At 47.2% G+C, this 21,421-nt stretch overlaps 2 protein-coding genes across 3 annotated transcripts in view; one reads left to right on the plus strand and one right to left on the minus strand.

Moving 5' to 3' along the window:
• IFT22 (intraflagellar transport 22) overlaps positions 1 to 21,421 on the plus strand; it is a 134,870-nt gene that overhangs the window by 109,022 nt on the left and 4,427 nt on the right. The window lies entirely within an intron of this gene.
• CAMKK1 (calcium/calmodulin dependent protein kinase kinase 1) overlaps positions 6,829 to 21,421 on the minus strand; it is a 90,757-nt gene continuing 76,164 nt past the window's right edge. For both annotated transcript variants that reach the window (XM_062614927.1, XM_062614926.1), the window contains exons 13-16: positions 16,779 to 16,866; positions 15,585 to 15,713; positions 14,542 to 14,645; positions 6,829 to 8,388 (exon numbers count right to left, since the gene is read on the minus strand). In XM_062614927.1, coding sequence (XP_062470911.1) covers positions 8,316 to 8,388; positions 14,542 to 14,645; positions 15,585 to 15,713; positions 16,779 to 16,866 — 394 coding nt within the window. In that variant the 3' untranslated portion in view covers positions 6,829 to 8,315. The remainder of the gene's footprint in view (positions 8,389 to 14,541; positions 14,646 to 15,584; positions 15,714 to 16,778; positions 16,867 to 21,421) is intronic.

Genomic DNA, 21,421 nt, shown 5'->3' on the forward strand with positions numbered 1-21,421 from the left:
AACAAAGTCTCTGTTTCTTCCCAGGATAACACACATTCCTAGTGTGGGACATGCAGGAGCGCTGAGGATGTCCCAGCAGCTGGTTACACCATCAGGACGGGGAAAGGCTTCGAGTCCCTCTGTGGCCATTGGGACTATGATGTGTTCAGCAGTGGGAAAGGAGCCAGCACCATGTCCCAGGGGTGGTGGTGCCCCCAAAAAGCCCTGCAAACGCCGGGGGCTTCAGTTCCCAATGCAAAGGGGAAACGAGAGTTGCAATGAAGATTGGCTTTGGCATCATTCACAGCCAATGGGAGCCCTGGGGGCCGGGCGGTGCAGCCCCCTCAATGTATTCACGGAATGAGGATGCAATTAGCAGCTGTTAATAAACCCACACCCGGCCAAGTGCCAGCCTGGGGCCGGGGAGGTGGGGGGGGGGGGGTGTACCATATGCCTCCTCATTAAAAGCTTTAATTACAGACAGGAAACGCTGGTGGCAGCCACAGGCTTTAATTGCTTCACCTCTAGCTGTCGGTGAGTCAGCTCCCTCCCTCAGGTGTTTGGCCTGCTGGCCCCATCCCTTTCCCCATCCTCACCCTACAGCAGGCCTCAAGGGGCAGGGAGGGGATGCTCACACAGCGACATCTCATTTGAATGATAAAAAGAATCCCCTGTTATGTCAAGAAAAGTCCTTTCACAGGGATTTTGGCTGGCCCAGCCTAAACAAGAGCATCCCCCTTCCCAAAACAGCCCTAAGAAACCTCCCCTGCCATAAACCACAGAGAGTGACAGGCAGGGAGACTGCGCCGCACCAGGGGCGATGAGAGTTATCCCGCTTGGTGTGCACTCTCCCTTAATGTGTTTGCACATCACACACGGGATGGGAGAGAGCTCCGAGTGCCTTGGTGGGATTTAGGGAAAGCTGCCCTGGTGCTGCCTCCCCCCGTGCCCCAGCTCCAGCATTAAAATAAATGGGGCACAGAAAATGGGCTTTCAGGTCACATTAGTGGCAAAGCATTGATTTACTCAAGCGAAGAAACTCCGTCAGGGCTCGGTTGCTGATGCCTCCTGGCCCTGTTTGCTGGACCTCCCTGGAAACTGCTCTAGGAAAGATCGCAGTAAATGTTTGGCTAGACCTGGACAGGCTGGAGAGCTGGGCAGGGAATAACTTGATGAAATATAACAAGGGAAAGTGTAGAGTCCTGCATCTGGGCAGGAACAACCCCAGGTTCCAGTATAGGTTGGGAAACGACCTGTTAGAGAGCAGCGTAGGGGAGAGGGACCTGGGGGTCCTAGTGGACGACAGGATGACCATGAGCCAACACTGTGCCCTTGTGGCTAAGAAGGCCAATGGCATCCTGGGGTGTATTAGAAGGGCGGTGGTTAGTAGGTCGAGAGAGGTCCTCCTTCCCCTCTACTCTGCCCTGGTGAGACCCCATCTGGAATATTGTGTCCAGTTCTGGGCCCCTCAGTTCAAGAAGGACAGGGAGCTGCTGGAGAGAGTCCAGCGAAGGGCAACAAAGATGATTAAGGGAGTGGAGCATCTCCCTTATGAGGAAAGACTGAGGGAGCTGGGTCTCTATAGTTTGGAGAAGAGGAGACTGAGGGGTGACCTTATAAGTGTCTATAAATATATAAAGGGGGAATGTCACGAGGATGGAGCCAGGCTCTACTCAGTGGCAAACAATGATAGGACAAGGGGTGATGGGTACAAACTGGAACACAAGAGGTTCCACTTAAACTTGAGAAGAAACTTCTTCTCAGTGAGGGTGACGGAACACTGGAACAGGCTGCCCAGGGAGGTTGTGGAGTCTCCTTCCCTGGAGACATTCAAAACCCGCCTGGACACATTCCTGTGTAACATTATCTAGGTGTTCCTGCTCCGGCAGGGGGACTGGACTAGATGATCTTTCGAGGTCCCTTCCAATCTCTAGCATACTGTGATACTGTGATACTGTGAAAGGGATCACTTTCACATGTAAAATCTTTGTTCCCTCCCCATAATTAAATCATAGGAAAGAGGGAGTGCGACCAACCAGCCTCTGCCAGAGGGAAGCCCTTGGAGGCAGCTGTGCATGGTGTGGAGCCACAAACAGGGCAAATCATGGTTCGGAAGCTGGTTTAGCTCTGCCTTGGCTGTAACTAAGGGCTCAGGCTTCTGCTTCAAACCCACCACCCAAAGCAAAGGTAGCAACTGGTTACCAGCCCCCAGACCTGCAGCGTGTAAGGACACACATTTAATACCAGGCCCGGCAGAAGCATCTGCCCATTGCTTGTGGGAAATCACTGTGGGGAGTTTAATTTCAGCCTGAAAAGGGAAAGAATAATAAACTCAGCCAATGAACTAGAGAAATAATAACAGGGCAGGATCGAGCCTTTGGAGCTGATACCCTCGCTGTGTGCCCTCACCCATGTGCCTGCTGCTGGGCTATTGTTACCTCTTGTCCCTACAGAATGGGAATTCTCCTGCTGCTCTGCCTCACTTATCCCTCCGGGGCTGTTATTACTCCTACTTACCCAACTCAGAATGTTATTCCATCCTGTCACCTTAATTTCTAATAATTAGTATTTGCTGTAATGCTACTGCAGAAGTCAGCTCTTAATGAATATTATAATAAGCACTAAATTATCATTTACTGCTCAAGAATTCCATGTTGAAACACAGCCCATTTAAAAGAAAATGAGGGGGAAGCAGCTTTCAAGCCATTTATGTGGCTGGGTCAAACCCCAGCTTGAGTGCCCAGCGAGATCCCAAAACAACCATAAACCCTGAAGGCATTTACTTGCCTGGGACATGCCACTGGCCAAGCCCTGGGGCTGGATGTGACCCACTGAGGTGGAACCAGGATGCTGCATCCCCATGTTAGAGGGCTGGAACTGGATCATAGATGATCTTTAAGGACCCTTGCAACTCAACTCGCTGCGTTAGGAACTGCACTTACACTCGAGTGTCATTTCTGTGGACTTTATTGCCATTTTCTGTTCAGGTCTAGAGTAGAAAAGCATGCAAAAAATAGCCTCTCTATTCATGGTACATATTTACAGTGTAACAGCCATGCGCCGTTACGGTACTGAGTGCATATACATCATGCTTGAATGACAGCAGAGTACATACAGCGCCATAGTTAACATCAAATGTAACAAGAGACTTAAATAGCAACAGAATAGGCCTGTAAGTTGGAAACAGCAGCAAACCTACGCACAGAGGATCTGAACTGTACCCTCCAAAGCTGCAGCTCTTGTTCTTAAATTCACACCAGGTTTTGGAACACTTTGCCTGATGGTTCGTGGTCACTGACGCAGGGCATGGGCTAGCAGGGACTCTGAGCATACATGGCTTTCCTTCTGGAAGGGAAGGGGAAAGGCAGCCACTGATTCCCAAGCTCGTTTCCTTCCCTCTTCCCATAGAAGGCTGCATTCAGAACAACAGGGTCATGGGAGAATCCAGGTTGGGAGAGATCTGAGCATGGTCTTCTGTAGGAGGCTCTGGGCCAGAAAAGAAATCCCTTCCACTGCTTTGCTCACAAACACCACTGTAAATGTGCCCTGGTGAATGGAGAACCTTGGCACCCAAACTAGGCTATACAAACACACAAACCCCACTCTATCTGCCTTCCAGTCTGCAGTATTCCTGCTGGACACCTGATGTGCTCATGCTCTCAGCAGCACTGCAGCACAGCCCTTCCCTCAGGAAGGTGTTTACATTTACTGATCCCCATCCCCTGGGGACAGAAAGGAGCCTCTCCTGCTATCCCCATCCACACCAAGGTGAGATCCCTGCCCGAAGCAAGGACCATCTGTTACTGTGGCTGAACAGTGCTGAGCAGACAGCAGACACTGAGAAGGACACCTGCAAAAAGCAACCAGCCATCTGCACAGGAGGTGCTGGTCCCAGAGGACACGAACAAGACACATCACTGATGCCACCATGACCAACACAGGCCAGGCCTGACTTACCCACACTCAAAATGATAAAGAAAACGTGTGGAACTTATCTTTCAGAAAGCTCTCTTTTGCTTGTCAGCTTCTTGTGTCTCAAGGCACTGAGAACACAGAACATCATCACAGCCCAAGCCACACTCACTGCTGCTGGGGATGTGGTTTCTCTTGTGGCCACAGGCTCCTACATGGATCAGGCTGGAGACACCGTGCTGCAGCCAAAGCTTCCAGGTCTTCCTCCTGCCCCCAGCAGCACAGACACTGGAAACCCCCAACCACAGCCCCCTACAAATACCCTCTCTATTCTGCACCCCATGGACCTGCTCCTGCTCCAGGGCTAAACCACACGGCTACACCTCATCTGCCGTTTCTCATGGAGACATCACTGGGAAAACCACGGCCCAAAGCTGAGCCCCTGCGCAGGGCTCAGTGTTAGAACACAGTGAGTGGTTTTCCAGGCATCCATTCACACGGTGCAATACATCAGTAATGAGCTGAAAACCTCATTTATTTGCAAATGTGACATTCACAGTGATGTATTCCTGCCCAAAGGGGAATACTGCAGTGAATGTCTTCAAGCCTGTGCCAGACAGGAGGGACTAAACCATGGTTTTCACTTAGCACTACCTCACAAACTGAAGGCTGAGAGCTATCGGTTGAGCAGGACAAACAAATCTACTGCCTGCAGATCAAAGAGATGTCTGATTTCCCCCAAAGAGAGATTCCCTTCAGGGTCTCTCAGTCCTTGCACCTAGAAAAGCCAACCAAAGCAGAGCAGGGCTGCCTTTGCCATCACTCATCAGGGCAAAAGGAGCTGTTCCCCAACACACAGAGCCCAACTAACACAGTTCAGAGCATCCCCGTGCTCCAGGAACAGGTAAGTGAGGATCTGGAAGGAAAACCACACACAAAAGCATCAGAGCATGCCTGCACCAGATCTTCTTGCTTCTGGAGGAGCCCTGCCACGACAAACCCTATCTGCTCCTTCACAGAGAGAAGCAAGACAAGTATCTCACCATCCAGCTGAAGAGAACAACTTTCCTGAGCAGATAAATGGGCTGGCTCACCAGAGCCAAACAAATACCGTCTCTAGTCTCTTCCTTTCTTCAGAGCAGGAGCAGCGTTGCTCCAAGCTGCCCTAAACACACACATAAAGAAGCCAGGATTTCATTTTCCAGCCAAGCCAGAAGCAGAGCATATTCCTGCTGGAGTCCCACCCACCCTTGGAATAAATGTGTTTCTCTTGCTGCTTGTGCCATGTTTACATTTCATTTCATGCCAGTTCCCTGGCTGTCTGAGACATGATATGACTTGTGGAGACAGAAAAGAAAGATGCCCATGGCTGGCAGTTTAACAAGGTTTGACACAAGCTCAATAACCTTGGGTTATTTCTTGGACACAGCTCCAGGAGGATTTCTCTCAGCTGAAAAGGCAATCTTTTCACAGTAGACGTTTGGGATAATCATAAACCATATCCACCCCCCTCAAAAAACTGAGGTGACGCTTGAGCTGCCCCTAAAGGAACATGACATAGAGCTGATATGTAAAGGATCATTTGGTTGAGGCTGAGAAAAGCCTTGCCCCTCTGGCTGCCACCCTCTTGGGTGTCATCAGGATAGCCCCAACAACTGACTGCATTAGCACATTATTCTTACCATGTATTAAATATACAATAAGTAACCCTACATTTGCAGTCTCAGAGCTCTTTGGGCACAACCCAAGTATTGCTTAGACCTCAGAAGTCCCAGGGAGATAAGGATTACCAGTGCTTCCTTTTCTCCCTGGAGTAAGGTGACTTCCCAAGACATGTCCATGTCCAAGGTCACTCCTTCACGCAGGCTGAGAGCCCATTTTCCCACAAACTGGAGGACAGACACTTTGTTCCTGCTCTTTCCTCTGGGCTGCTCATCCCTGCCCCTGTGTGCAGCAGGATGTGACGGCATCCCAGCGCGCTGTCCCCAGCAGAGCAGTTTGTGTCCAGAGATCATCCCCTCCAAGGGCAGCGGTTCCTCCTGACCAGGCACAGAATCATCATGGAATTGTAAAACACCAGGTTGGAAGGGACCTCAAGGACCATCTGGTCCAACCTTTCCTGACAAAGCGCGTCCTAAGCCTAGATGTCCCAGCACCCTGTCCAGCCAAATCTTAACAGTGTCCAACGTTGAGGAATCTACCACTTCCCTGGGGAGATTATTCCAATGGCTGATTGCTGTCATTGTGAAAAGTCTTCCTCTTGTGCCCACCTGGAATCTCCCTTGTGCCCATCACCCCTCATCCTCTTCCATGGGACTCTTTGTAAAAAGGGAATCTCTGTCTTCTTTGCAGCCACCCTTTAAATACTGGAACCAGCCCCCCTGTACTCTCAGACTTGCCAAGTCCCCATCTCCCTTTTCACTCCTTTTCAATGGGTGCTTAATCTTCATTACAAGGCAGCAGGATCCAAGCAGACCACAGGCCCTGGGGGATGCTGAGCACGCAGTTGGTGAGGGCAGATGCACCAATGCAGGCAGGAGTTACCATCCGGATGCAGAGCACGGGCCCACAGCAGCAACCTTTACACGATCTAATGCCTTTGCCTGCTTTAAAAATTAAAGGTCTCCTCAATAAAATACATCAGCTGCAACATTATTTCCCAATTTCCCAATATTTCCAGGCAAGATATGGCTGTTGACTGCTTCTGGCATCCCACCGGGGTGGCTGAAGACAAGCAGGCTGGGACAGGCAGCAGAAGGCATCAGCAGCAAAGCCCAGCTACAAAACCATTGGGAACCACCAAACCAGACTGCAGTAAACAGGATGGGAACGGCAGCTGCTGCCAACAGCCCTCATACATGTATCCCCTCACACAAAAAAGTTAGGGGACAAAGTCCCAAGCCCTCAGGATTAACCTAAAAAGAGGCAGTAAGATGATTATGTAGGAACCAAATTTACCAGTGTCCTTTATTTAAGTACTACAAAATAAGAATTCAGTCCCATTGGCTTCCCAGGGGCATGCACAGACCCCATAAAGCTCAAAGGAAAATACTGACATTATTTTGATGGATTGATGTCACTGGTTTTTACTCTCTGAGCGTGAGAGTAAAATCCCTGATGTATACACACAGTCTGTATAGCCAACAGCCACTGAAATAGCTGCATTTGCCCTTTGAAGGGGGATCTCTCACCTGGTGTCAAACTGTAGAGATGAAGCTTCTAATCCCAGGTTTAGAAGCAATCTATGGATAAAATAGCAGCATGTGCAGAAAAAGTACAGTCTTAAAATAAAATTAAAAAATAAAGCCTCAAAACCCAAAAGATCATGTTTTAATCTCATTTGTAGCTTTTCCTTAGCCTAAAACCCTTCCATCCTTGGGAGTTACCCCAGTTTGGGTCATTTATCCAGAAATTAAAGTTTTAAAGCATCAGGTACATGATTTTATAGAAGCCAAGAGACGAGTGAGGGGAAGAAAATCACCCTTATATAAAATAAACCCAAACCTGCTACTTCTTTTCAGCTTTGAGCAGCATTCATGGGTGGACTGGGTGCAGCAGATGGAGTGCAGCCCTAGGTCTTTGGGAAGAGCACACTTGGTTAGCAGATGTCCTCAGTGGGGTTAAGCCTTCCTGCGTAAGAGCATACCCAATGCTCCAGATCCTTATGACATTCAAAGGCTGACTGCACATCAAAGAAAGGATCCTGTAGTTCTTCTGCTTTATGATGTTGCCCTGACCAAAGCCATTGACGCTGGCAGGATTCACCCTGTGCAAAACTGAGGGGTAAGACGAGAAGGGATAGAAGAGGAAGAAAGGCAGAGAGTGCGAGTGTTCACTCCAAAAGCAAGATCTCATCCTCATTTCCCTGATATCCATGGAAATCTTGCCATCATCTCCAACAAGAGCAGGACTGTGTCCTCATACACAGAAGTGCATTAAATAAAACCATTGCCGGGTTTTAACCTGGCTTTGATGTAATTGTTTTTCCTGATGCTTGAAATAAAGAATGCAAAGAGCAAAGAGAACATCTCTGGGGAGATTGATGCCTAAGACAACGTCTGGTTTGCTGCGGTACAAATAAAACCACATTCATCAGCCAAGACACCCAACTACAAAGCCCACACATGAAGCACAAGTGGAGAGCAAGGCACACACGGAGGAGCACACGGACACCTGGCATGAGGAATGCAGCTGCCCATGAGGCCAAGCCAGTCCCCTGGAGCAGTGCTGCCCGAGGACTCGCTCTTCTTATTGCTGCTCGGTTCCTCCTTTCTGGTTTCCTGGGTTGGTCCGTGTTTGTTTCTGGTTTTGTTTGCTTTGCAGGCCCCAGACTCAGTGATGAGGGCAGATGTGTGCTAGACAACACCACGATGGGTACAACAGCAGCAGCATGTGAGTGACCAGCCCATAACAGCCAGGCAGCTTCAGGATGTAGCTTCATCTTCACACACGTTGGGCAGCTCCGGGTCCCTGCCTCCTTCTCTGCTCCCTTGTTTTCTACATGAATGCAAGGAAATAAAGAGATTATAGGCACAAAGCAATGTGAGAAATAAAGCAGGGGGTGTTTCTTCCCCAGCTCAACAGCATCAATATTGAGAGGAAACAGGAAATAATCAGCCTGTTGTGCTGATACCACATAACCGGCTCGATGCACTGCAGTACTGAGCAGCTTCTGCCTATGCAATTGTTCGGTGTCTGCACCCCAAAGACTGAGCTTTGCACTTCCCTGAATGCCCTTCTCCTGGCTGCAGCATCACAAGCAGGTACCTGACTCTTGGAGAAAGTCTTGCAGACCAGCTGTAATGTTTCCAGATTACCTAGCTTGCATTTGGGGAGCTGTGGTTTGCTTTTCTTTCATCTGAGGTGTTCTTTCACAGATCAGAGTGCTGGCTTCATACCATAACTGCTTCTCCAAAGCAAGAACAGTTTAATAATTGAAGTAAAAAATAATAATAGGAAATAAGGAGAGGAATAAACCCCAAACCAGACAAGTGATGCACAATACAATTGCTTACCACTCACTGACCAATGCCCAGACAATCTCTGAGCAGCAATCAGTGACTCCCTGCCAACTCCCCCGTTTTCTACACTGAGCTGGATGTTTTATGGTATGGAATATCCCTTTGGCTAGTTCAGGTCAGATGTTCTGTCTCTGCTCCCTCACAGCTTCTTGTGCCCCTTCTCACTGGCAGAGCATGAGACTGCAAAGTTGCTTCACTCAGCAACTATTAATGATGCAGCTAAGGATGCTAATGCACTGCATGCCAGGGCATCCTTGAGGAGTGACACCTCTACCCAGCCCAGCCATCCATAAGACAGCCCATGACTAAGATTTAACCAGAGAAAACTATCGCAGCTCAAGACTGAATGGAGAGCAGCTCATTTGGGTCAGCCCAGAGCTCTCCCAGTGAGGCATCAGAGGCAGAAGCACAGGGGAGCAGTGGAGCAGAGATGGCTCCAGCTCTCTTTCTTTTGCATAACCACTAGGTATTACGCCTGAGCCTGAATTCCAAAGCTTAGCCTTTCCCAAATTCTGTAGCTATTCACCCTGTGAACACGGGGCTGAACAGCAGTTCCTGCTAAAACCCAACTGGCCTTTTTTCATCCCTCCCTCCCTCCCTCCCTAAAAAAAAGGCTGAAATGCCAAAGAATCACAAATAATAGTAATAAAAAAAGCATACATAAACATCATTTTCACACACAGAGAACTACTGCAGTAAAATTGCTCCTACAGGAAGAAGGGATGGAGCCGAATGTTCTCACTACCACACAAATCACACAGGCTGAGGAGAGGACATGGGTTTCTACAGCACCCAGGGGAAACATAAACACTGAATTACCTTAAAGATGGATGCAAATATGTGTTTAAGAGGAGCCTGTCCCTGAGAGCAAAACAGTGAGACAAAGAAAGTGATCATGAAGATGATGGCAGCAGGCAAAGGAGCTTGTCTTTCTGTATCTAACAAGCCTAGTGAGCAGATGAAATGCAGGATGGATCATCAGTCCTGTTCATTTGCAGCCTGAAGCACAGATAAAGATGGGCACTGGTAGCACTGGTACAAACCCACTCCAGCCCTTACTGGGGACTGACGTCTGGCTGTGCTTTCCTGGGCTGTGTGATTCAGCACCAGTGGATCACAAGGATACCTACCTGCACCGTGGGGCATGGCTCTTCCTGTGAGACATGCAGTTCCCATCTTGCAGTGAAAATTGTTATGGCTTTTGGTTGGGTTCGCCTCTGTTCTGACACATCTACATGGTACCTATCTGAAATCTTCCTGGGACTGGAGAGACAGACACCAAGCACTAGCAGAGACCAAGGGAGCATCTTCAGTGGACACATCTGGCAAATTTAAACCCAGTCTGCAGCCATTCCCTTGTCAGAGCTGATGCTGTAAAACCTGGCTGCCCCAGGGGGATCTCTGCAGCCTAGTTCTGAGCAGCCCTGTGGCACTGAGCCCTGGGACTTTCTCAGCACAAAGCCCCCATGAGACAAGTACCTCTGGGCTGCTTTGGGAAAAACTGTTTCTGCTTGGAGACCTGTGGCAGCCAGTTTTTTACCTCCCTCTCCCTCCTGCTTCCTCGTGCCTAAGCCTACACGGACAGAATGGCCCTAAGGGCAGTAATGACTCTTGCCTTCTTTTTGGTAAGGCTGGAAACAGGGTAGGCTTTCTAAATCCAGCCTGATCCCCCATACAGGAGCTGACAACCACACTTCATCACTCGTAATAGCAGCCATAATGAGAAAGTAAATTGGGTCTGTCAAAACACGGCAATTAATTTGATAGGTAGTAGTTGCAATAAATGAGAGCAATAAAGTGTGGTAAAGCCAGGGCTGACTCAATTAGGAGAAATCTGGAGCAGAAGAAATGTAGCAAACACTGCTAAGAGAAGCCCAGAACTTAGCTGGCAATGCTAGAGAGCTCTGGATAGGAGCACTCACACATGAGTTCTAGGTGTGTGGAGGTGCTGCTGTTGCAAAACAACTGCTGAATGGGAGCATCTTCATTTTAGTCCCTTCTACCTGGTGAATGTGTCTGCCATTTTAACAGCTGCCTTTTGCACTTTTCAGTGCTATTAAACAAAGTGATAAATAAGACTCGGGAAAGGATTTGCTTCTGCCAGATCTAAGGAGTGCTAAGAAAGCCCTCTCTCCTCCCAGTACTAATTTAAGAGCTATTTCAAATCGCTAGGGTCTTAATGGTGTCCTCTAAAGGAACAAAGGCTGTGGCAAACATGAAAGGCCTCCTGCTATCACAAAGACTTCTGCACAAAGCCTTTCCAAGAACAGAGCCCAGCATACTGTGTATAGGTAGTGCAGAGAGAAATTAAAAATAAGGATTCAACCACATGATTTAGCTTCCTCCTCTCCAAATCCCAAAGAGGGAGCTTAAAGGACAGATCCATTTTAAGAACCATCAGTCAGACATCAAGTACCAGAAAGCAGACTCAGCTGTCAGAGGATTTCCTGCAAAACATATTCTCAGTACGGGCACAGATGTAAGATGCTCGAAGCAGCAGTGAGTGGGGCTCTGGCAATTTCACATGCATCCTAATTAAATACAATGTGAAACTGGAGTTTTCTAATTGCCTTTCCTCTTTCCTTATATAGAACCGTAGAATCAACTGGGGTGGCAAAGACCTTTAAGATCATCCAGTCCAACCATAACTCCAGGAATATAGAAACACCCCAAGTTATTTTCTACCTATAACTAGCAGGAGATGCAGTATTACAAAAGCTGATTTATCCCTTTCCAAAGACACTGCTGGTGGGGAGGAGAAGCTCTGTGGTGGAGAGCTTGGGAACCTGTGGCTTGTTTTTCTCTCAGCTCTTTGTGGGCAAGCACGCAGCAGCATGGCCAGAGGACAGTGATGGCTGTGGGCACTGCCCCTCTGGCAAGTCCCACTTTTGGGGTCCCCTCTCCATCTACAGGGATGGAAATGGCACCTGACATGCAGGAACTCCACAGGGACCTTATGCTACAACAGCACTGTCTGTTCCTGCTATGTTCTGGAAATTTATAGTCATCCAGACTCACTCAAAACTTAACTAACACAGCTCTATTCATAACATTTGCACTGATGTTCTATTTTATATGCCTATTAAAACTGGTTTTACTAGAGGAAAACCCACTGTGAATTAAGAACTGGATGGGTTTAGTGTCTAACTCTGTTTGCCCTGGTGGAAATAACACTGTAATCGAGAGAGAACTCAGTGAACAATGAACATTCCCATTTAGACTTGGTTCACTTCAAATCAATGTAATTAGATTCAACAAATCTATTTAAATTTGAAGTAATTTTCATTAGATTCAACCAGTATAGCATTTTTCAAAGGCTGAAACAATAATCCACATTCCCTATAAAAAGCCTCCCTGCTGTGGTGTTTAATGTACAGCACTGTTTGTTGAAGAGATTCAGCCAATGTCTGGCTTTTAAACAGAAGAGTTTTGAGATGAGTCCTCAAAGCTTCAGTCATGCATGAATTAATTTAGGATAAAGTCAATTTTTAATGCCAAAAATTGGCACTGATGGCATGAGACTGAGAAATGAAAATGCAGGAGTTGGTGCAGTGCAGAACTGGTGCATTCAAAGACCGTCCATGTTCTTTTTGGACACTCCTAAGTGCTTACAATGCACGGTCACAGCTCCATCCCTGATCTGACATACCTTGTCAACCAAGGTCACTGGGCACAGCAGCACAACAGTGGAAATGATACACAGTTTTCAACCTGTACAAGAAGCCTGAATGCAAACACAGGGCTGGAATGAGTAGAGACAGGGAAAGATGCTGGGTTTGTATAAGCTGAAGAATTTGTCTATCAGCTTTGGAAAGGAGATAAGTAAAAGTGGAGGCTTACAGCTAATTTTGAAGACCTAAAAAGATGTCAAAAGGGATTAGACATTGATAATATGGTTAATCAGAAACTTCACAGGTACATGAGATCAAATAAACTTTACTTATTCTGAGCAGATAATAAAGCTCCCCGCTCCAAGCAGGAAACAGCCACAGCATCAAGTTTTCCCACCAGCTGTTTGGTTAGTGGCATGGGTTTTTAAGCATCTCAAATGAAGGTGGAAGGGAACAGGTCTGTCTTGGGAAGAGGCTCCGGGTACTAGAAAAGACCACCTTGAAATACCAATTCAGGCAGGGTTTGAAGAGAAGTCCTGCCTTACTCTGACTACATGACTACATTTGAAGAGAAATGTATGTTTACATTTTGGAGCAATGCAATGCAGTGAGCAGGAATGATAGTGAAGATATGGGCAGAGAAGTGTCAAATTAGCAATAATTACTTAGGAAGGCAATGAGCCGAGGGAAATAAACGAGGACAAATCCCTTGCGCTAAGCTGGCAAAGGAGCTGTCACTGCCATGCTCTCCAGGGAGGTCCCCACAGCAGCACTCGTGTATGGATGTTTAAATGCTAAACTGGTGTCCAGTACTAACTGGTCATGGACTCAAAGGCAAAGACTTTACTCAAGTCTCCAATACATACTTAGGCTCTAATGCATTGTCTCCAATACATACTTAGGCTCTAATGCATTGTCTCCAATACATCCTTAGGCTCTAATGCATTATAATCCTTAATTGAACTGAGCCCTCAAATCCCAACACACTCATGAGAGAGAGAGAGACTCTTCTATTTGCATTGTCAAAGGTGCACTGAGACTCTTGGTACACCCTCACAGGAGTCTGCTAGGCATGGTACTGGGATTTTGAGTGGGAAAGGATCACTTTAGGATAACACAGCTTTGTTGTGAGCCACAGCTTTACAGATCCTGTGGGGTGGGAACATGAAAACAATTGTTCCTGGTCCAGCAGTAACTGAAGGATGGATGGCCCAGAATCCCGGCTCTGAAAGGGACCAGTAACAAAAATGAGGGAGAAAGAAGAAGAGCCAAGTAAAGGACAAGGAAAACCTTCCTCCCCACCATACATCCAGACTACTGTGCTTAAAAACTGTTGATGAATCAAATAGTCATTAATTTGTCTATTCCCTTTTTAATGCCAGCATAGCTATCTCCATCCAACCTCCAAAATATCCCATTGCAGTGTGTTCCACTGTTTCATAACTGCCAGTGTGAAAAAAGTCTCTATGTTTTCTCAACCGAAAAAGCAATGTCGAAGTGTTCTCCACTGTCTGCCCATGTTTCTCTACAGTGTCTCTGCCCAGTCAAACCACGGACAAGCCACATCATCTCATTTTGAGTTTGTAAAACATGCAAACTGCTCATCTGGCACTTTTTCTGTTGCTCATAAAAAAGGATGGAAGAATTAAACCTTCCAATCTATATCGAGGATAGACTGTAATTAAACTTATTTTAGTTCGCCAAGCTCTAATCAATCTTTGATCACAGTGTATTACAAACTAACAAGTTAAAAATCACATCCAAGTTTAGCACCTCATGTGTGTCTAAGCCAAACCCATTTGACAGAGAACTGCATCTATAAACAGAGTATTTAGGCTCCTTTAATGCATTGGATTTGAATCCTAGAGGACTTGAGGTAGTTTTTAACCTTTAGAGTTTGATTTAGCAGGGAGTTTTGTCCTTAAATGCTACAGAAAACATCTGCAAACTGCTTTCTTCCTCCTCCCCAAACCCCTTTACTCTGTGTGTGCAGCAGTGCCAGGGCTGTGTATACGTACATCAGTAAGTTCCCTGGAGCAGACATGGACCTCTCTTCCCGCCTTGTCTGAACCTCAAATGGGTTTCCAAAGGAGCGTTTTCTTAGCATAGCCTTCACGAGGATCTTTGGGGAAGCAAAACAAAGTGGTGAGAACAGCAGGACTGAGTGATTCCTTGAAGCTAGAGCATGAGCTAAAGGAACCCACAGAACAGCTATTTGACTTCCAGGCAGTGACAGTGCCGCTCTCTTAGGCAGCAAGCTCAGACCCCTGGACACACACGATTGCTGGGAAGAGGTGAAGCAGATGCTGCTGACCATTGCAGTCACTCATGGTAGTCCAAGCCCGTGAGAAGGAGGCACCAGAGCTCTCCTGGGCCATTCTCCAGGCAGGCAATACTGCTGCAGGGTGCTGCTAGCTCCTGCTATCCAGGGGAAAGGATGGTTTCCACTCCCCCAGCTGGCTGTTTGGGCAAGTTAATATCACACCACAGGAGCTGTGAAAACAGGCCCTTGTCATGCTCATCACTTCTCTCCCCATGAGAAACCCCCCAAAGGTACCTGCATTGTAGCAACTGCCCTTAACAGATCTCCAGCTGGCCACACACAAACTGCCAAGAAAGCCCTCAACACTGGCTGGCAGGCAAGTGCCAGCTGTATATACACTGTGGCAGATGTCCTCTCCCTGCTTCTCTGGCCAAGTCACCTCCAGGTTTGGAGCTTTCATTTTGAGGAGCTCAATGAGGTGTCTTGCAACCTCTAGATTAATGAAACAAAATACACTTGGGATGCTTCTAGTGTTCTGGGGTGGCTGATGCCAGGCACTTTGCGGGTGTAACCATACAGCTCCTATTAGAGCAGCCAGACAGATATAAATAGCACTGCTCACATAGTCAGGCCCTGCAGAACTCGGAGGCACAAAAAGCTCACACCAGGTTGAAAGGCCAAGCTTTTCATGCCAGGAGCACACGTGTACCCTCTCACACCTCTTTCATCACTTTAAAGCATCAGCAAAGCACCATGTTCTTGACCCATGCAGAGAATGCAGTTGTGGGGTATACCTACCACAGCTGGCAAACTCGGGATCGTCTTCACTGAGTTCTTCACCTCCTCCTCTGTCACCTCCACCACAGTACAGTGCTCCTCCTCCAGAGGCAGGGGCTCCTCACCACCCTTGGTTAGCCACGGATGCACCTGCATGGGGAGGAACGGAAAGAGCTGCAGGTCTCCCTTCTACAGCAGAATGCTGGGATGCTGGTCATGAGAGAGAAATGGGGGCACAGGACTGATTACAGGGTAAGCTGTCAGTATGGCTGCTTTCCACTTCCAGTGATGCGGTTCAACCAGCTCCCTTGGAAATTGCTGCAATATGTTCATGGGCCAGATTGCATTCCCTAACTCCCAGTATTGTTGCACCCACTGCCAGCATCTTGGAGGAACCCAGCACCTTCTCAGTCAAGTCTGAAACACCTTGAACATCTGAGTTATCCAGAGCATTTTCATTTTCGTCTCTCAAGTGCACACACTTCACTTAGGGTTATGCGTGCTCACTGCCTGGGAAAATCAAGATCATATGTGCATCTGCACAAGTAAGGATTTAGGTTTGGGTAAAAGGGACCTTCAAAGCTCGTCTAGTCCAACACCCCTGCAATGAGCAGGGACATCTTCAACTAAATCAGGCTGCTCAGATGCTTAAAATGGAGTACTTGGGTCTGAGTACTGAGGCCTCATGCTACTGCAACAGCCTCCTGCTTAAATAAATAGCAAGCAACCCACCTTGCCACCTGGGCACCACGCAAACCTCTAGAGCACAAGGGGGAGAGCATCCTCAAACAGCATCTCCCAAGTAATGCTGATAGAAACAGACGTGCTGCCTTGAGGCTGCTGACCATGCAAGCACCAGAGGAGGAGCACTCTTCCAGCCCCTGTAACACAGGTCCAACACCGACAGCACAGGCTCTGCAGCTAGCAGTCCCCATGACAGAGTTGATTTTCCCAGGGATTCCCTGAGGATCAGGCAGCTTTTGAATAATTTCAATTTAAATAAGTAAACAAGAAAGCTTCTGTCAATATTGCCCAAGCAAGCAGCAGTGACAGAGCTGTTACATGCTGCAAAATGAGCACTCTCCCTTTCTGAGGCCGTGTGCCAGAGAAAGCTCCCAAAACAAACTCGGGGAACAGCTCTGCCTCATTAGAAGGTACCAACGGAACAACAAAACCAGCTGAGCCAAAAGACTATAAGAGCAATGTCCAAATTACCTTAATTTCAGGGACTGTTATCCTTGTTTCTGGATTTTTATCGAGCATGCGTAGAATCAGTTCCTTGAGCTCTTCACTTATCTGTGCTCTGAGTAAAGAAAACAGCAGTATACAGTTGACCATGGAATTCTAAGTGCTCCATGCATGCACAGTCCTTACTGTGGTTATATTCTGTAGAGAATCTGCTCCACTCAGAAGATACTTTCTCTGCAAACCTGGCTTGAGAAAGGAAGGTCTCGTTGGCTTGGTTCCTTCTCAGGCATCATGGTCACTGCTACAGGGTTGGGCTGTCCTGCTCTGCCCACTAACACAGCTGCACACTCTTAAAATGCAGGACAAGGGATCAAGTGAATGGATGAAAGGACATTTTTAAAAACAGTTATAGGGGAATTTCAGAGGATAGATTCTGGGACAACAAAACGTAACTGAGGGCAGGACTGGAGCTGAACTGTATGATACAAGAGGGCACTACTTGATTTGCCAAACCTCCATCACGAGCAAATGTGCTGGATGAAACATCACCCTTTGACATCCAGGTTTCAGCTAAGCAGGTTGTGTTAACTAAACTGCTTCTGTGAATGCTGATGGCAGCCAGTTCAGTAAGTGGGTGTTTCCTACCTGTACAGCTCAGCCTTGGGGTAACAAAAGGCGGGAAGGAACAGACTAAGAGAAATATATCTGATTTTTTAACACTATCTCTAAGTACTGGAGTGCCTGAGCATAGAAGCCATTCTATTCACATGGAGCCAGTGGTCCTGCAGTCTGTCCCCCTAGTTTGTCACTAATGGTGCAGGCAATATCTTCAAAACACACTTGATCTGTATTATCAAAGTGCTACTGAAATAAAATGCCAGTGTATGACAGAATTGTATCAGGCAGTTGAGAGCCTGTACCACAAATGGCTTTTGAGATGATGGAATTTGGCAGCATGAAATGTCACTCCCCAGCAGGGTTGGATCTCAGATTGAAAACACTGATGAGGCTGTGCCCACCTCCCCTGCACCCCACCAAGCAGAGGAGGGAATAAACTGTCATAAACCTAAATGAAGGCCATGTTACAGGAAGGGCTATTTCAGTTAAACACAGCTGCTGTTTAATAACGTATGAATACTTTATGTGGACTTTGGTTATGAGACCTTCAACAACCAACCACAAGGAAACACTGCTTGTTCAGTGGGGAAGGGCAGAAAGTGCGTTCAGTTTAAAGTCTGAACACTTTCAGAGTTGCATCAGGGGGCTGTAAGTCCACAGGCAGTATGGCCAAGACAAGGGGAATGGCAGGATGAGCCCTCAGAGACTTCCCACTTCCTCGGCTTCACTGCAGGTAACAATTTAAGTGGGAATGAGAAGAATGGTGCTGCTCCTGAGATGAGCTCCAGGCACAGAGAAACAGCTATGGGGAGTGACAGTGCATTTAGAAGGTTAGAATAAACAGGTCCCCACAGGAGAACCACACTGAGATGGTGTTTTTAAAACACTTAATGTCAGATCTGTGCCAAACCAGCAACAGTGTTATTTAAAATATAATTAGAATACATCATCACCTAACATTTTTCTGTGTCAGACTTCTACACAACACAGGATTAATGCCATAAGGAAAAGCCCTGTAAACAGGACCAAAGTGTCAAGTGGGTTATGGCCAGGTCTCTGGTTTCCCTTCTCTCCATGCTGTACCCGACGGCATTTTTCATCTAAAATGCCTGCACTATCTATGGAATACATCTGTGAAATTTCTCACAGTTGTAGTTCTGTAACAGCTCTCAGGAAAAGGCAAAGCATCACAGAGCTCAGCACCCAGTTAGGAGGGCTGCCAGCACCACAGATCATTTTACAGGGTGCCTGCAGGTCAGCTCTTCACCAGGAGAAACTACACTCACCAGTAGAGCTTCTGGCTCTCTTAATACGTGCCTGGACAGAAACTTCTCCAGCTTGCTTTTTAGTTATACCAGTTTCATCAGGTACATCTACTTTGTGTCATGCCAAGGACTTGCTGGCATGAATGCTAACTGCAGAGTGATAAATATTTACCCCAGCATCTCTAAGGAAAGGGAAGGGACAAATGACGCCAGTACAGTCAGCTCCATCTCTATCCTAAAGGTTGTCAGGAAACAGGCAATGAGTTTCCATGGGCTGTCTGCAGACAGGAATGTATCTTTTGTAGCCATGGTGAAATAAATTGAAACCAAAATATTCCCAAGTGTAGCGAGATGCTAATTCTGTGGGAGGCCAGGGTGGATCCACTCCAGTGAATTCCAGCTTTATGTGTGTGTGTGTTGCTGCCTTTATCTAACAAATAGATGTAGTTTAGAGAGAGCTGTCAACACCCAGTAACTCTCTGCTCCCCCACAACCCAACCAGGGGTGCAGCTTTTTTTTAGGCTGGGAAAGCAAGTCACTGAGAAATCCAAATAAAATTGCAGCCCAATTATCACTGATGGAACTGTCTGAATGAAGAAAAGGTTCTTAGCACAACCCAGTTAGCCCATTAAATGTTAATAACTTACTGCAGAGACAGATGGGAGCAGTCACTTGTAAGCTGACTGCTAACCCAAATACATGATGGCTGGGAGGATGGGAAGGTTGCCAGGGCCCAAGCAAGCACAGAGAACACTGCCAAGAAAACATAAACCACTTCTGCTGCTGCAGTGCTGTCAAGACCAAGTCCTGCCCTGCCCATAGAGCAACCAGTGGGAACACAGCAATGTGGCATGAGCAGCCTTCGTGTTCTAACAGCCCAAAGACTGGTTTGCTGTAAAACCCCACCAACAGCACAAGGTTCTTGCCAGAGTTGCTCCATATCCATGACTGGGGCCTGTGTTTGCCATCTAACAAGCAGCCTGACCTTGTGCCACAGGATGATGGGTCACTTTCAACTCCAGATGTTCTATGATACTCAATAAGTGCAACTGGACAAAGCAACTAACTGGAATAGAACTGCATTTATTAAACCTCACCTGACAAATCAGTCCTTTTTGTCCATGAAAAGTTTAGTCACGGCTTAAAGATGACAGCTGTGGATTTCCCTCCATCGTGTTTCAGAGGAATTTTCTCAATATATAACTATTCATCATGCATTGATACTTTTATAGGGCTGATACGGAGATTACACTTTCTCATATCTGCTGTCAGCTATCAATAAAATGGATTCTAATAAGTCTGTAAGGATTTGGTCTGAAAGGTGGCACTCTGTGTACCAGTTCCTTACAGACTCTCAGTGATGGGGTTCAGAGGAGGAGGAAGGGATAAAACACCGGCTGCACATAAACTCCAGGCTGCTACCTCTTTGTTCATCTCTTTCTAAGGTCCTTGTAGGACAGACCGAGCACCCATTGCTTTCCGCAGACTCAGAAGGAAGCCTGGGACTGCCAAGGCAGAGCCCCAGCCCTTCACTGGAGGGGTCTAAAGATTCAGTGAGAATCTCACAAAACATTCACGTGATAGATGCTGGGTACATGCACACATTAATGGGCTCCCTGACAACATCCCTCCCTTCCTCTCCAATATGAGATGTGCCTTTCATTAGAGTTTTAATTTCCTCATGCTTGTTTTAAATCAAGTAATTTTATCTCTACATTTTTATTAAAGGAGCAATAGGGTCAGAAATTCTTTGCCTGACTACTGGGCTGATTTTGGAAGGAAAGGAAGAATCCAGCTTTGGCTGCTTCATCTGATAGCAATCAGGAGAAATAAATTAATCACGAGCAGAAAGTCATGTGAGGCCTGAAGATGGAGGAAATGCATGAAGGGAAAAGGCATGGTGGCAGGGACTGAGCATATATTGAGTGTAATCACCTCCCGCCAGGCTCCTCTGACAAGACCACAAACACTCATCGCTCGGCACCTCGATGCTGAATTTCCCACTGCTCAAATGGCATGGGAGTGGCCTTGGCATGTCCCTCTGCAATGCTGAGTGCACTTCTGTGGGTTAGAGGATGTGCTGTGCCTGTGCTGCCAGCCAGCCCACCTAGCACAGCCCAACAGTCCCCACCATGCAGCTCTGACTATGGCCAGCAAGGGTTTCCTTCACTGACCAAAGCAGGGTGGGAGCAGCCTCTTAATAGCAAATGAGTAAATTAATCTGTTTGGGGTCTCTTTCTAGCCCTAGTCTGCCAGCACACAGGAAAACTCATGTTCCTGGAGGATATTGGAGGAGACTGAAGAGTGGGGATGCACCGAGCTGTGGTTGTGTACCTCAGGACAAGCATCCTTCTGTTGGACACTTTCCCCAGCTCCAAGTCCAAAGCATGTGTTTACTTAGACTGAGACCAAGATCTATAACCACACTGCTTTTGAAAGTGAACACACGGAATCACTTGGTGGCTACCACATGGGGAGAAACACAAAACCTCAACCAAACCATGCATCCAGGGTCAAGTAGCCAGAGCAGAACTTACTAGACCCATGCTGAAATCCCTTCACTTCCAAAGGTTTCAAGAGCCATTTCCTTTACTCCCTGTCCACACAACACGAACACATGAGCTGCAAAGGCAGCTGTAGTGCCTCAACAACATCATCAGCACAAAAACCATGAGAAGGACCCAGAAGAAAGCAAAGCACTTCAGCTCCCCTTGTCTGTCCCCCTGTGGTGACCTACCAGGATTAATGCTGCACAGTGAATAACACTGAGAACTGAACTGTTATTTT

This window comes from Pezoporus occidentalis, unplaced genomic scaffold (assembly GCF_034315485.1).
Source record: "Pezoporus occidentalis ecotype Australia unplaced genomic scaffold, CSIRO_AGI_Poc_V1 ctg179, whole genome shotgun sequence".
NCBI lineage: Eukaryota > Metazoa > Chordata > Aves > Psittaciformes > Psittacidae > Pezoporus > Pezoporus occidentalis.